Source organism: Dermochelys coriacea, chromosome 7 (assembly GCF_009764565.3).
Source record: "Dermochelys coriacea isolate rDerCor1 chromosome 7, rDerCor1.pri.v4, whole genome shotgun sequence".
NCBI lineage: Eukaryota > Metazoa > Chordata > Testudines > Dermochelyidae > Dermochelys > Dermochelys coriacea.
The window spans coordinates 124,016,111-124,030,886 of record NC_050074.1 but is presented as its reverse complement, the minus strand read 5'-3'; the positions used below and the strand labels follow the sequence as shown (position 1 = coordinate 124,030,886).

The window sequence follows — 14,776 nt, the reverse complement described above, 5'->3', positions numbered from 1 at the left end:
CATGTGAACAGAAATGGTTTTGGGTGTCAGTGGACATTGAACTCCTGAAGTGCCGAGGTCCGTACTTGACAGCGACCAGCCCAGCAGAGACCCGTTTGTCTCTAGCCCTCAGACAGCCCTAGCCAGTGGCCTCTTTGTGGGCAGGGGAGAAGCTCCTCCAGAAAGCAGCCCCACACCCCTCCTGTCCAGGACCCTGAGCCCTACCTTATGTGGAACGAGCCGAAGCACCCGCATGTTCCCTTTGGTGTGTGTAAATGCAATAAGCACATGCTGGATTGTGCGCTGTGTCATACCTGTACCATGTGCAGCAGGCAGCCTGGCATGCAGGACTCTCCTGTACTATACGAATTGTATCCCCCTGCTCCAGCAGTGTTGCCCAGTGGGCATGTTGCATTGTGGTCCAGTGGCCACACAGTGTTGCAATTTGGCTACTGTACCTCTACCAGGACTAGAAGGGGGGCCCGGTTCCATAAAGGACAGGGTGGAGGGCTGCACTGGCCATTCTACACGGAAACCTCTGACCACTGAGGCTAGAGACAGCCCTGGTGCAATGGACTGGCCCTCCCTGTCCCATCCTCCTGAAGCCACAGCGTGGCTGGAAGAGAAGCAAATCCGTGCACGCACAAGAGGAGACAAGAAAAGGTTTAATAAACTGGCGAGAGAGTCTCAGGAGAGAGGAACCTTTCTGCGGTTAGGTGCTAACTCCAGAGGTTGATCACACCGCTCCGAGAGCCCATTCCAGCTGCAGACACCAGCATGCCCCAGGACTGCAGCAGGGGGCTAGAGAGCTGGTGAGATGCAGGCTGCTTGGAATGGGGTGTGGTCGTCCTCATGGGTTAGTGTGAAGCCCTCGGTGTCACTCTGTAGGGGCTGGATTCTGAATCCCATTTCCAACCCCCCAGCAGCAGCGACCAACCTTCCTTGTTGGTCCTGATCATGACAGCACCCGAACCTGGGAAGCGAGTCCTTCTGCTCCTGGAGGGTCCAATAATGCTGGCATGGGGTGGCTCCCCATCTTAGGAGAGTGGCTCTGAATCTCCCCAAGACCAAGGGACCAGTTGCACCCGAGGATTTCCAAAGAGCACCTCCCGGCTAGATCCGTCAGGGCCTGATTTGGTCACCAGCTGGTAGCCGGACATCGGAGCCGACAATTAGTGGCATCCCCAGTTAGTGGCCAGGCTCTCTTTGTGTGGGGATGGGTGGGAGTGTACCTCACAGGCTGAGACTCTATCGGGATCCCCATGTCTGTTGGTACCAGGTGAGCCAGAAAGGAGCTTAGCCGAGCTCCTGTTTGCTGGGCCTCCATAACCAAGCCAACACTTCTGCTGAGCTGCTCTTTGCACGGCGCCAGGTGCTGATAGCATTCACCTCTCCTGGGAGCCACTAAACACCTAATAATCCCTCCGGCTGCCCCCTTCACCCAGCAAAGGGATGTGTTGAAAGATGACCCCCCACGCCGCAAAAAAGATCTGAACCCAAAACTGTTTATAGCAGAAGGAGTTTCCACGTGGAGGGTAGGATCTGCTCAGGGGATCTCCCCAAACTCCACCCACAGAGGTTCATGAGGAAGGGGGCCGGGTGTCCATGCCTTGGACTGCCGTAGAGGAGGAAGGCTGGCGGACGATGTCTCCATCCTGGATCCCGAGCTTGGTCCCACCTCCCCACTGCAGCCGTTAGTAATAATCGTCCGACTCCTCGCTCTCCACGTTGTCCTCGAGCCCGGGGCACGGCTTGGGCAGGGACAGCCCCGTCATGTTCAGCTGATCTGGAAAGACAGCACAGAAGCCAAGGGGTACAATTCTACCTAATCTCCGCTGTATGGGCCCCAAGCCCCGCCACCTCTCTCTGCCCCGGGGATGGTTAACCCGACCGCTCAGTGGCATCAACACCCTGAATCCCAATGGGCCAAATCCACCCCAGGGCTAATTCCGCTGCCATCAGTGAAGTTTGATTAGTGCCCAAAGCCAAACACAATGTGGAGCTGCTTCTGCTAACTCACAGCTGCGGGTCCAAGCAGCCCAGTGGCTGGAACAAGGTGCAAGAAGCCCCCACAATGGACAATGATGGAATAACCTGCCCCCAAGGGTGGCTCCTTCCTGACCTGTCAGCGAGTGGTTGGGGGATGCCCTGAAGCAGGCAGGTTTCTAGCCCTTCTAAACAAAAATAACGTATTCATTCTGATGTTGTCTAACGGAATCAACAGCTGTGAGTGTTCACATTTCCTGCATGCATGCACGCACCCACCCCTCCTCCCGAGCTCTCTGAGCCCCACACATATCCGTCCTCCTGTACTTTGGCCTAAGAGTCCCCACTTGTCTCTAGGGGTCAAGAATGGGTAAGACACCGGGCAAGGTGTGTGTTGCGTTCCTCTCAAGTGGCTGAGCTGCTAGAGGATAACAGCCTACTGCTGCCTCAGGGAATGGAGTTCCTCCTTTAGCTCAGGTGGTAGAGTGCTGCTGCGGCTTTGGAAGTCCCTGCTGACCACACGAAGGGCGGACCCACAACCAACTCCCCCACCAGCTCCCTCTCCCGAGCTCAAACTCTCCTAGTTGAGCTGACAGAGCTGAGCAGCGAGCCAGAGGCAGGGAAACCCCAGTGTAGCTTTATTGCAGATTGAGGAAGGCCAAACGTCCTGACCACTTCAAGAGGATAAGAGAACCCGGCTCCCTGAAGTGGAGGTGCTGGCCGGGGGGTGTCTCACTTACCTGGCGTCAGGACCGTCAAGCTGGCAAGCGCAGCCACCTCCCCGACCCTGTTCCTGGCAAAGCAGCGGTAGGTGCCCTCGTCCGTCTCCCGGACGCCCTGGATCTGCAACCAGCCGGTCACTTCGTATTTCTGGGGGCCGCCCCTGAACTGGGGTCAAACACTTTCAGCTAGTATCAGCCGGGCGTACGTCAGAGTGAGAAGCCAGTGGCTGCGGGGGTCCAGCTGTGGGAATCTGCCAGACCACCCCCAGGACAGTGCCAAGAAAAAGGGGTATCTCTTGGCCAGCCTCCTGGGGCCAACCTCCTTCCCGGTGTAATTCCAATGCAGCCAGGAATGTGACCCCCCAGGGTGAATTTAGCCCATCAGCATCAGCACAAAAGGCAACATGCCACAGCCTGTGACCTAGACAGAGGCCTGGCATTGCAGCCCTAGGCTACTGGCTCCCTCTTGTAGCCTGGTAAAGGTGGTGGCTCTACACAGCTGGACTAACACAACACTGGGCCCTTGGCTGGCAGTCGCAGCTGTGCGGGGATTTCTGGAGGACGTAGGCGAAGGAAGGGCTCTTTAATGGTAACTGAGGCCAGACAGGAACCCATGTTTCCAGGAATAGCCCCCTTGCAACACCTCTATCCAGAGACCCCCATCGCAGCCGGCTGGGAAACACAACTCTCTGGATCCAAACTGGAATAGGCCAATTTCTTTTCAGATGTGAAAATCTGAGGCTTTCTTTTAAAAACAAAACAAAAAAAAAAAAAACCGCTGCAAACACTTAAAAGGGTCTGGGCAATACCCACCCCTCCTGTCTGGTTTTCTGCTGGGGTTTCCCCCCCTCCCTCTGCATAAACAGGACACGCAAAGCCAGAAGAAACCGATCGATCTCCGAACGTTTATGTGTCACCCCTGCTCCCTGCCTGGAAACCCAGGGCCTCTGAGCTGTCTCTAGGACTCTGCGCTGGGGAATAAGAGATATCAAACAGAGGGAAGGCTGGAATTGCTCTTGATTACCAGTTCCATGACAGTCCAGAGCCATCTATTTTCATCCAGCATTTTTATCTGATCTGGGAACCACCCTTCACCCCCTTCCCATTATCATAGCATAGAATCCCTTCCTTCGTCCCTGGTGACTCTTCCCCCAACTTCATCTGATACAGGCACCTCTACCCGCCTCGTGATGTCTTATCCCAGCAAGACACTGGAACTGCAACACTTTCAATGCGGCTGTAGGTGACCAGTGAAGCAGACAGCTGTTAGCCTGTAGTTAGTGGCATAAGGTTACCAGCTTTTCAGTTCCTATCAGAGTCTATCTAGTCCGTCCCCAGTGAGAGGATGATCGTGGCAGGTCACATGGTCTCCAGTGCCTTGTACAAAAAAAGGCTCAAGTGATAAGGATTCCATCACTTATCTCTGGAGACCCTCCCATGGTCTAACATCTCAATGAGAGCAAGTAATTCCTCGCAGGACTCAATTTTCCTTTGCTTAATTTCCTCCCATTATACCTACTTCTGCCTCCATGGCCCACCCTAAACAATTCTTCTTTTCTCTATTGTTCATGATGCAGAAAGGTCATTGCGTTCCACCCCAGAAGTGGCTGCATCTCACTGGTGATGTGCAGTTTATTATTGTCTGGCACAAATATACCAGCTTCCGTGTGAATTCTGGTGAACAGCACTGAAGTCCTGGGGAACTCCCACAGCTGCGAGGGGCCCGGTGGGAAGCAACAGAAGGGATCACCTACATCAAGAACCGGGGACGTGGCAGTACTGAGGGATACAACAGCCCGTCCACAGGCAGGAGGTGCTGAGGAGAGAGGTAGAAAACACTGCCCCGCAGCTCAGGGCAGGCTTGCCGTCCCTCCGGCGAGCTGGGGTTTCCTCTGACGACAGGGGACCCACCCCAGCCACTGCCCGGAGCTCTGATCCAGCTCACCTGTACGGAGATGTGGGGGTCATCTCCCGGCAGCAGGATCTCCGCGCCGTCCTTCCTCCACTCAATGGACGCCATGGGGTAGGCGAAGACCTCACAGCCGAAGATCACGTCCTGCCCGGTGACGTTCCACACGTCGTAGGGAGGGGACAAGATCTGGGGCTCTGGGGAAGGAGGCGGAGGAGAGAGAGATGAGATGAGGGACCTGTTGGTTCAGAGGATTGGCCAGCCCCTCGCAGGCCCGGCCAAACCCATGTGGGCTTGGCGCTGCCAGGGCCCAGCCCCACAGCGGAGCGTCCAGTTGGGAGATACGTGCAGAGCAGGCATGTAGGTCCGATCTCAGGCTGACGGAGACACTTCTGAAGCACTCCTCGGGGCAGATGGACATGCCCCAGCCCAGCATCCCACTCAGACAGCAGCCATACCAGGACAGGGCCCGGTTCCTGGGCCCGGTTCCGGTCTCTCACCACTGGAGTCATTCCTGATCAGTCCAGGCCTGATTGCTGCCTCCTACCCACCCCATGGCTGCTGGGAGCGCTCTGCACTTCATTGTCTGTGCCACGGTCTCAGCACATCCCGAGGACCAAACACCAACCCTTGGCTGGCCCGCTCCCTTCTTTCCCTACCTCGGTGCTCTGCCCATTCTGCATTTCCCCCCAAGTTGTGCCTGTGTTCCCTCCATCTGCCCGGCAGGGGGATGGAGCCCGGATGCGCCTTTGTGAACATCCCTCTTCCAGAGACAGCCGCAGCCCGTTGCTTCCATCCCAGGCCAACGCACCTGCTGGAGGCAATGCCGCTCCCGGCTTCAGGACCATTTAATTTGGAACTAGGGGCCGTAACAACCCCGCTCAGCCCCCAGAGACTGGGCATCAGTGTCTACTTGTGAATGTGTTATCACCGCAGGCAAGGGAATCTTTCCTAGCTGCTAGGCCAGCGGAGTGGGAGTCCGGACTCCTGGGTTCCACTCCCAGTTCTCCCAGCCTGACCTTAGGCAAGTCACAACCTGTCTAGGTAGGGAGACAGGTGCTAATTCACTAGTGAACGCCTGTAAAGTGCTTTGAGATCCTCAGCCGAAATTTGCCAGGGGAGCAGGCAAAAGTCCAGGTTGGAACGAAAGCAGAGCGATTTGAGGAGTGGCCATTCGTTAGGATGGCAGCTCAGCGGGTGCCACTTTCTCATTAAAGACCTTGTTGGTCTTCCCAGCCTAAGCCCCTGTAACGAGGCTTTCAGCAAAGTCGCCACACGCTCAAAGTCACGCTCCTCACATGCCGACCATGAGCCCAGGCAGACTCAATTAGCCACCCAACTACGCTACCTTATTGCAAGCTGTTTAACCCCTGCAGTCATCCAGTGCTGGCCCTCTGAGACAGACACTTTACCTTTGTCTTCCCAGCTACGCTTTGCCCCTCTGCCTCCCCGCCACATGCTGGCTTGCTTCCTGCTGCACCAATAAACCCAAAGGTTAATGAATCCTGAGTGACCTCCCCCAAAATCAGGAGATTGGCTTCACGCTCATGAGATTTTCAACCAGGAATCAAGGCTGGGCGTTTTTCATTCGCCTTCTGCATTTTGAGCCTTTAAGCTTCATGATTTCAGGCTTTTGTCTGCAACCAGGAGGGCTAGAAACTTGCTTTTAAAAAAAAAGAAAGCTCAGATTCTCCCAAAATCCTTTGACTCCAGGAGCTGAGGCTTTAGGAAAGGTATCAAACAGCATGAGAGCTGGCAATGCTGTAACTTCTCTGGCTCTTCCAGGTGTAGTAAACAAGCACTTACAATAATCCCTAGCACTTTTCATCCTTAGATCTGAAAGAGCTTCCCAAAGGAGCTCAGTATCAATTATCCCCACTGTACAGCTGGGGAAACTGAGGCATTGAGAGGGCACCTGGTAAACCAGTGGAAGAAGCAGGAGATGAACCCAGGTCTCCTAAGTCCCAGTCCCCTGTCCAATAGGCCACACTCCCACCCAGTCACAGGGAGGTAAATCAGGGATGTTATAGGGTTACTTGGTCCCACCTCAGTGCAGAGGCTGGACTAGATGACCTCTCAAAGTCCCTTCTAGTCCGACATTTCTCTGATTCTGTGTGCAAGGATCTTTCCAAGCATGTACGAAAGTTGCTCCCACCATACATATGACACATGATAATAGTCACAGTAGCCTGTGGGCAGCCTTTCTGGGTAGAGCGCCGATAAGGGGGAAAACGTGGTTAAAAACGTCACCAAAAAGAACTGCTTTTGCCCTGTGTTTCCACCCTAACCAGAAGCTCAACTGATCACTAGGCCCCATTGCAGACCTGAGGAGTTGAGGTCACGGGGGAGAAGCGCCCCTTCCCCCTGACAGCTCGTCCGAGATCATGGAGCGGGGCCCCGGAGACCGCGACACCTTTGTTTGATGCGTGCCGCACTCTCCAGTCCTGGGGGCTTTGCCCGCTTGTGAAGACAGCGGCTGTTTCAGGCTCTGCCTCGCTGCAGGAGACGGTGCTTTGGTTCTTTCTCACTGTTGGTTTGCTGAATCTCCAGCACTAGTGGGACTGAGACTGAAAATACAGCGTCTGTGCAGAAAATACAGCTGCAAAATTCAGCGTTGGATTTTGACCCCTTCCAAAATGTGGGATGTTAGGGGCGGGGGAGAGATGGGGGGGAGTTTTCCAGCCTATCTCAGGCTGAGCCATGACACCAGCACACTTGGTACCATCCCCGCCTGGTCTGGTAGTGCGAGTTCTCCAGGGAAATGAGATCATCAAACCACCAACAGCTCCAGCCAGGAAATGGGGAAGAGACGCCCGCAGGTGCTTTTTCGGTTTGTTTGTTTTAAAAATTGTCTGACCCATTTAAGAGGCAGAATAACATCCCAGCAGCAGCCTGGGGCTTCTCAGTCACTTCTCCCTCCAGCGAAGGGCAACATTCTTCCAAAGCCACAAGGTTTGGAAAGCGAACTTGTTAAATACCAGCCTGGTCCCCTAATCCCCCGCGGGAGCCTGCTGACCACAGAGGAAAGGACCCAGCAGGCCGCCCAGCCCAGAAACCTCTCAGTGCAGCTATCTCAGGAGAAGTGAGGGGGGCACGGCCCCCGCCCCCAGCACAACCTCACACAGCTTCCATCGGCCAATGAGGCGAATTGTGGGAGGAGGTGTGTCTCGGCGGCACCTCCTAGCCCCCGGGGGACAATTCGTGTTCCTTCTCTGAGGGGTGACATCAATAACACACAGGGTCTCAGCTATGCCAAGGCTCCTTCATGCGACTCCAGTTGCTTAAAGGAGAAGTGAATCCCCCAGCCCCTGTGCAAGGGACCTCCCCAGCCCACATGGCACTGGCACCCGGGCATAGAGAGCACGTTGGGGGCATGACTGGTGCACACTCGACTGCCGCTTTTCTCTGCACCCTCAGGCCCTGGAATGCAGATGTAAATTAGAGCAGCCCTGAGGCTCCTCTAAATTACTTCCAGGACCAAGCAGGCTCTAGAAGGCAGGAAGCACGAAGGTGGCTTAAAGCCACCACCTTACTCCTACCCCAAGTGCAGGAAAGGGGGATCTGAGACTCTCAGGGTTACTTGGTTAGCTACAGCCCAGGTTTCATGCCAGGCCCCATACACGCTATTAGCTCTCCAGGCGACCTTGCAGAGGGCGAGGGTGAGGCTGCTGCATCTCTCCAAGACTGGGGGCTTGACTCTGCCATATATGATGGGAGAGGCTTGGGAAGGGCTGAGGGTGTGTGCAGGGCAACGCAGTTTTCTGAAGAGGCTGTCGGGGGTGGGGGGTTAGCTTCCGGTATTAATTTTTGTAGCCTGTGTCAGGGGCTCCCACAATCTCAGATCGGCACCTTTATTCGTATTTTTATAAATCCAGCTACCTACCTAAACATGCCGAGGACTGACACAGCTGCAAGCAACTGGAAGAAGAGTCAGTTATTTGTCTCATTCAGAGCTTGCAGCCACATTCCTGTGGAGTATCCTTGCCAAGGAATTAGATCTCACAAGATAAAGCACTTTAAAGGGAGGTTACTGTGAAGGGAATAAGCTGTGAAGCAATTAGCATATTTGAACATGTAAGCTGATAACACTAGGTTTCAGAGTGAACACCCCACTGCACCAAACAAGGGCAGATGCATCTCTTTCTTAGCAGGATTGTTTCAGTGTCTGTCTGCACGCTCAGGCAGGCAACAGTTCATTCAATGTTTTCTTCACAATAAAAAAGGATAGAAATGGTGGGTTATTTAATGAAAGCAAATTTGACAGAAAATACTGGAAATATTAAAAAAAAAAAAACCAGCACTAACCCCAGGCTATAGTGTGGAATGGTGTATATTTCTTCTAGTTTCCTTCCAGAACCTACCCTACAAACTAGAGATGGTTTTTAAAAATTAAATTAAAACAAGTCAGAAAACCAGATTAAAGCAACCCAAATTCCCATTTCCAGAAGCAATTGGAAGATCCCAGGAAGACTGAGGGGTGGGGCAGCTATTTCTGTTTGCAATGATAACTGAGGGTGAAATAAGTCAGCTTGATTTAAAACTCGTCAGCAATGAAACCAAGAATTTGCTAACAACTCTCTGCAATTTTCACATGTGTTTTGAGTGTATTAGCTTCTGAAAACCCCCAGAGATCTTCCCAGAAATTCTTGGCAAAGGGCCCTGCAGATTTCCACTGGGGACTATTTGCTGTGCTACACTGGAGAAGCAGGACAGTTAAATCACTGCTCTGCGACAGGCTTCCAGCATGACCTTGAGTGTGTCACTTCATCTCTCTGTGCCTCAGTTTCCCATCTGAAAGAGACCAACAACTCCCATTGTTATTGGGACTCCTGATCTGGTGTATGGAATGTACCCCTGGATATTTGGCTGGCATGCAGGGGAAGGCTGAAAGAAAGGTGGTGGAGGGGAAGGGGGTTTGACACCAGACACTACCTGATTCACAGGGTCCTTCGTGGGCCACAGTGAGATTCGCCTCGGGATGGGCATGAAACACCTCCTGGAACTTGCAGATCTGGGCATAGGTCTTCCCATCAGAGCCACACAGGGCCTGGCTGGAGAGGCAAGCGCACTGGGGCTCGGGCACCTCGCCCTTCCGGAGGTCCCCCGTGTCTAGCTTGCACTCCAGGTGGTCCCCGCACTTCCCGTAGAAGTGATTGGTGTTGTCTAGGTCACAGATCTGCCCTTCCAGGTTGGCACACTCCCAGCAGCAGTCACATGGGTCCCGCACCATGCCTGCCAGGCATCCCCGGGGGGTTGGGCATTCCTCCAGGCTGCAGTCCGAGCAGCTCTCTCCTTCCTCCAGCAGCCTTTGCCAGCCGCGCTGCAGGTAGTCCGGGGCACTGGGCAGCGCCCCGCAGGGCCATGTCAGGGCCCAGCTCAAACACAGCAAGAGAAACAGGAGTCGAGAGGGGGTCGGGTTGGCAGGTTTGGACATTCTCATGGGCTCTCTGGGTCTCGGAGTCTGGTCGCCACCATCACTTAGACACTGGACCCCTGGGCAGCATCTCCCTCTTCAAAGCCAAGAAGCCATTAACGTCTGCAAGGAAAGAGAGCTAGGTTACTGGCTTACTAGAACACACAGATTTCAGAGTAGCAGCCGTGTTAGTCTGTATTCGCAAAAAGAAAAGGAGGACTTGTGGCACCTTAGAGACTAACAAATTTATTAGAGCATAAGCTTTTGTGAGCTACAGCTCACTTCATCGGATGCATTTGGTGGAAAAAACAGAGGAGAGATTTATATACACACACACACAGAGAACATGAAACAATGGGTTTATCATACACACTGTAACCTTACTGTAACCACACCTTACAGTGTGTATGATAAACCCATTGTTTCATGTTCTCTGTGTGTGTGTATATAAATCTCTCCTCTGTTTTTTCCACCAAATGCATCCGATGAAGTGAGCTGTAGTTCACGAAAGCTTATGCTCTAATAAATTTGTTAGTCTCTAAGGTGCCACAAGTACTCCTTTTCTTTTTAGAACACACAGAGACGTTTCTGTCTGGGGAGGCCCAGAGCATGGAGCAGATCTCTGACCATTCAGACATTTGGGTCTGATCAGCATCCCACAGTGTCCCACGGGTCTTCTCCAGAAGAGAGAGGGAAGGAGGAAGGGCCCCTGGGGGAGGACAAATGAAAGTGTGGGGGGTTTGGAAGAGAGAAGTGATAGGAAAGATGTTTTATTCCCAATCTTGTAGCAGGAGCATGGTTCCAGTGGTTCTCAGGAAACCATCAATAGCGTATTTCCTTTCCGGGTGGGCGATGGGCTTTCATATTATTTGAAATGGTTTGGCCGGCCAGCATTAGCAGTGCAGGGCACCCCCAGGGTTCAGTCATAGATTTAGTTTGATTCAGGCAGAAGGGCCCATTACAATTGCTAGATCTGACATCCTGCCTAGCACAGGCCAGTTTCAGCCAGGGGTTCCTATCTCCACCCCAGAAACAGCTGGCTGAACTACAGTTTGACCTTTAGAAATACAGTCAACCTCAAATTAAAGACTGCAGGCCACAGAGAATCTACCACATCTCTGTTCCGGTGGTTAATCCCCCTGCCTGTTAGAAATGTGCATCTCGTGGCCCATTTGAATTGGATCATTTCTGCTAAATAAAAGCATCTTCTGCCATCGGCCATCTTCCCTCCGCCCCTGCACTGGGCAGGAAGCTGTATCTAGTCGTGGTCAAGTTGCCTCTTAATCTTCCCTTCAGAAGGCTAAATAGATGGAGATTCGTGGCGCTGGGAGGGAGTGTGTTCTAATGGTTAGAGCAAGCAACTGGCAGCCTGGGCCCATCACTGCTGAGCCTCAGATTGCCCATGTGTGACACGGAGATAATGCGACCTATGGGTACTTCACCTCCCTCCTGTACAGGGTGCATTACTGCTGCTTTGAGATCACTAGGGAATGGCAATGTTCTCTTAGGATCAATGGACCCAGCTACTTAGGTGGAGGTAGTTGCCAGCCTGGGACATGGCAAATCAGAGAAGCAATTCCTTCTCCCCCAGGATCACAGAGACACGGGAGGGCGCCCAGCCACCCTAGCGATGGGTGTCTTAAATGTGTCTCATCCGTTGTGGTTTTTGGAGGTGGGAGTGGGGCAGAGGGGGCATTCCCCAGAGCCACGCACCTGTTTCCATTGATTTCAGTGGGAGTTTATTGGGTGCTCAGCACCGCTCAGAAAGCAGGTCTACAAGTGCCTCCTGCACAGGCTTGACCATAGAGCGGTCCTCTCCACCTCGCTCTCTGTGTCTGCCACATCCACCCTACCCCAGTGGGATCTTTAATCCAGATCTCTGCATTCCCCAGGCAGCAGCTCAGAGCCCCAAAGGGTAGATGCACCCCGCAGAGCCAGGCTGAGCTTTTGTCCACCACAAGCAGCTGCTTTTGCAAGAATCGATTACCATTTCCTCTGTCCCCATCCAAACATACCCAGAGGAGCCGGCTGGTTCTGCAGGGACGGAGCTGGTTCATCTCTGGACAAAACCGGCTGCCAGGAGCAAAGCCAGAATGCTGCTCCCAGCTGAGCAAGGCTTATCATTCTCTTGAGGTCCCCTGTGCTCTGACTTCGCTGCACCCCACTTTCTCTTGTTGCTTCCCCCCCGACAGCTGGCCAGATGACCAAGCTGAAATGCTCCCATCCCCTCTGAGGAACTCAAACACTTGCCACGGTGCTGAGGCTGAGTATGTGGGTGCCTCAGGGCTGTTCTAAGTCACACCCAGCTGTAGAGCCCCCCACAATGCCTTTCCTGGGGGTTGCCAGAATGCAGCAGCACTCCAGCCACATGTGCCCTCTGTGCCATCCCTACAGCTGATCCCTGGGCCTTCTCTAGCACGAGGGATGCTGCAGAGGCTTTGCCCTGTGCTTTGTTTGGCATTTTTGCAGCTGGTGGCTTTGTCTTGCCTGGCCCAGTGCTTCAGAGGGGGGAAAACTCAGTGCAAATCACTCTTACTAGACCCCACTCTCTAAAGCCCTTTCCAAGCATTCATGGATTAACCCACCTCACAGCCCCACCTTGGACTGGGAAGTGCTATCCTCCCCACTTGAGGGGGAGGCAAACTGCAATGAGCGGGAGGTATCCCAGGCCCTACAGCAAGATGACATCAAGTAGCAGAGTCCAAGAGTCCTGGCTCCCAGGCCCCCCTGCTCTGACCACTAGACCACATTCCCTTCCCAGAGCTGGGAGCGCAGAACCCAGGAGTCCTGGCTCCCAGGCCCCTGCTCTGACCTCACTTGCTAACCGGAGCTGAGAACAGAACCCAGGAGCCCAGGCTCCCAGGCCCCTGCTCCGACAGCTAGGGCACACTCCCCTCCAGGGGTCCGGCACAGAGCTCACAACTCCTGAATCCCAGCCAATAATCCTACCTAAGGGCAGAGCAGTGAAAAGCTTCTTGTGGCAGGCCTTGGGTTGGGGAGGGGTTTTGCTGTTATATTAACACCCCCCGGGCCATAAACAAAATCCTGGGTCTCCAAAGCCCCCCCCCCCGCTGTGCGCCCCCCCCCAACACGTACCCTTCCAGCGGCCGGATCCGAGCTCTTGCAGCTCCGCTGTGACCCAAGCCGTCGGGGGCGAGCACCCGGTTGTTCCCCCGGGCGCTGCAGGGCAGACGCCCCCCAGGGATGATGGGGAGGCAGAGAGGCGGCTGTGCCCCGTCCGCTCCGGAGCGGAGAAGCAGCCAGGCAAGGGGCTGAGCGCAAAGGCCTGGCTCCGGAGCGGGAGCGCCGGTTCGGTCCGGGTCCCAGCTGGGTCGGATCCGGTTCGGCCGGTCGCAGCGGCCGGGGGGTTGGCCGCCTTTGGGGGTGAAATCGGCCCCTCTCCAGTGCCAAGAAGGGCGTGGGCCGCGGGGGGGAGACACACTTTGGGTCCCCCCTGGTCCCCGGAGCTGAGCGCCCCGGACTCCCCGCTCCCGCGTGGGCGCAGCAGCCCGAGTCCTTACCTGGGTGGGCGCCGGGGGGCTGCGCTGGGGGGCCCCGCCGGCCGAGTGGCTTTTCCAGCGGGCTCGCTCGCCCCCGCTGATGTCAGAGTGAAACGTGACTCCCCGGCCCGAGCCGGCCCGCTGTAACCGGACACCCCGCGAGCCAAGCGGCCCCTGGCTGGGGAGACCGGCCCAGCGCCTCGGGGTGGGAGACTCGGCCCCGGGGGGAGCTGGGCGCTGCCAAGAGAGGTTACAAGGACTAAAGAGGGGCTGGGGCTCTGGCCTGGCCCCTGGGCAAGCCAGCTCCAAGGCCCTGTTGGCATAGGGCTAAGGCCAGAAGGGACCGTGATCCTCCAGTCTGAACCCCGGCCCATGGCAGGCCACAGACGCTTGCCCACCCCTCCCCAGGTGTGCAGCTGCTGGCCCCGGGGCTCAGAGCTGTGCTAACGCTGGCCTGCGCCACGCAGACGGTCTGACCTGGGGCCGTGGCTTGAGATGTGTACCCACTGCAGACTGATGGGGCTCAGACCCGAGTTGCAGCGGGACTCAGGCTCTGACCTCCCCGAGCGGGCTCCTAGTGGGCCCTGAGTGCTTGCGGACCTGAGTCAGACTGGTTTGCATGTGGACAGAAGGAGGGTTGGGGCTCAAAGCTGAGCCAGAGTCCAGGCCTGGTGTGCAGTGTAGACAGACCCCCTGTGCCTCAATTTCTCCAGCAGTACACTGGGGATAACAGCACTGCCCTGCCTCACAGGGTGGATAAATATGGTAAAGATTGTGAGGTGCTCAGGTAACAAGGGCCAGGAAAGTACCATAAGGTCTGTTTGGAGGTGGGATTTTAAACCAGTGTACCAGCCGTGTTAGTCTGTTTTTCCACTGAATGCATCCGATGAAGTGGGCTGTAGCTCACAAAAGCTTATGCTCAAATAAATTTGTTAGTCTCTAAGGTGCCACAAGTACTCCTTTTCTTTAAACCAGTGTAGTTAGACTAGTGTATACCCGTGTGTGGATGCTCTTTTGTCAGTTTCTGATCAGCTTACTTCACTTTAGGTCAATCGGGAATTGACTCAAGCTAAATGGAAAAAAGCTGCTCTTAAATCAAACCAGAGCATCCAGCCCGCAGAATCTGTTTGAATGAAACTGATTTAAAAACCAATTCAAAGGACACCAGTGCCACTTTCCCATGTAGATGAGGCCTGAGAAGTCCGGAGATAGGGACAAGGGCAGTGACGGGGGGATGGGCCTTAGCTGCAAGAGGCAGAGTTGATTC

The 14,776-nt window shown here is 54.8% G+C and overlaps 1 protein-coding gene across 3 annotated transcripts; it reads right to left on the bottom strand.

The window, feature by feature from the left end:
- Positions 1–627: 627 nt before the first annotated feature.
- On the bottom strand, positions 628–13,742 carry KAZALD1 (Kazal type serine peptidase inhibitor domain 1). Of its 3 annotated transcripts, none has more exons than XM_038410199.2 (5): positions 13,531–13,742; positions 9,529–10,132; positions 4,633–4,793; positions 2,706–2,853; positions 628–1,765 (listed from the first exon to the last, which is right to left on the bottom strand). In XM_038410199.2, exons 2-5 carry the CDS (start codon positions 10,034–10,036, stop codon positions 1,674–1,676), a joined length of 909 nt encoding a protein of 302 aa, XP_038266127.1. In that variant the 5' UTR covers positions 10,037–10,132; positions 13,531–13,742; the 3' UTR covers positions 628–1,673. The 3 variants fall into 3 exon arrangements, with proteins under 3 accessions (XP_038266127.1, XP_038266126.1, XP_043375015.1); XM_038410198.2 differs by lacking the exon at positions 13,531–13,742 and adding an exon at positions 13,106–13,359; XM_043519080.1 differs by lacking the exon at positions 13,531–13,742 and adding an exon at positions 12,959–12,997.
- Positions 13,743–14,776: the final 1,034 nt, after the last annotated feature.

Bases quoted from the DNA above. Each gene is read 5' to 3' on its own strand.
- KAZALD1 (XM_038410199.2), bottom strand. From the start codon at position 10,036: ATGAGAATGTCCAAACCTGCCAACCCGACCCCCTCTCGACTCCTGTTT. The intron at 2,854-4,632 runs GTGAGCTGGATC...GTTTGACCCCAG, and splicing joins ACCCCCACATCTCCGTACAG to TTCAGGGGCGGCCCCCAGAA. The intron at 1,766-2,705 runs GTAAGTGAGACA...CTGTCTTTCCAG, and splicing joins CTTGACGGTCCTGACGCCAG to ATCAGCTGAACATGACGGGG.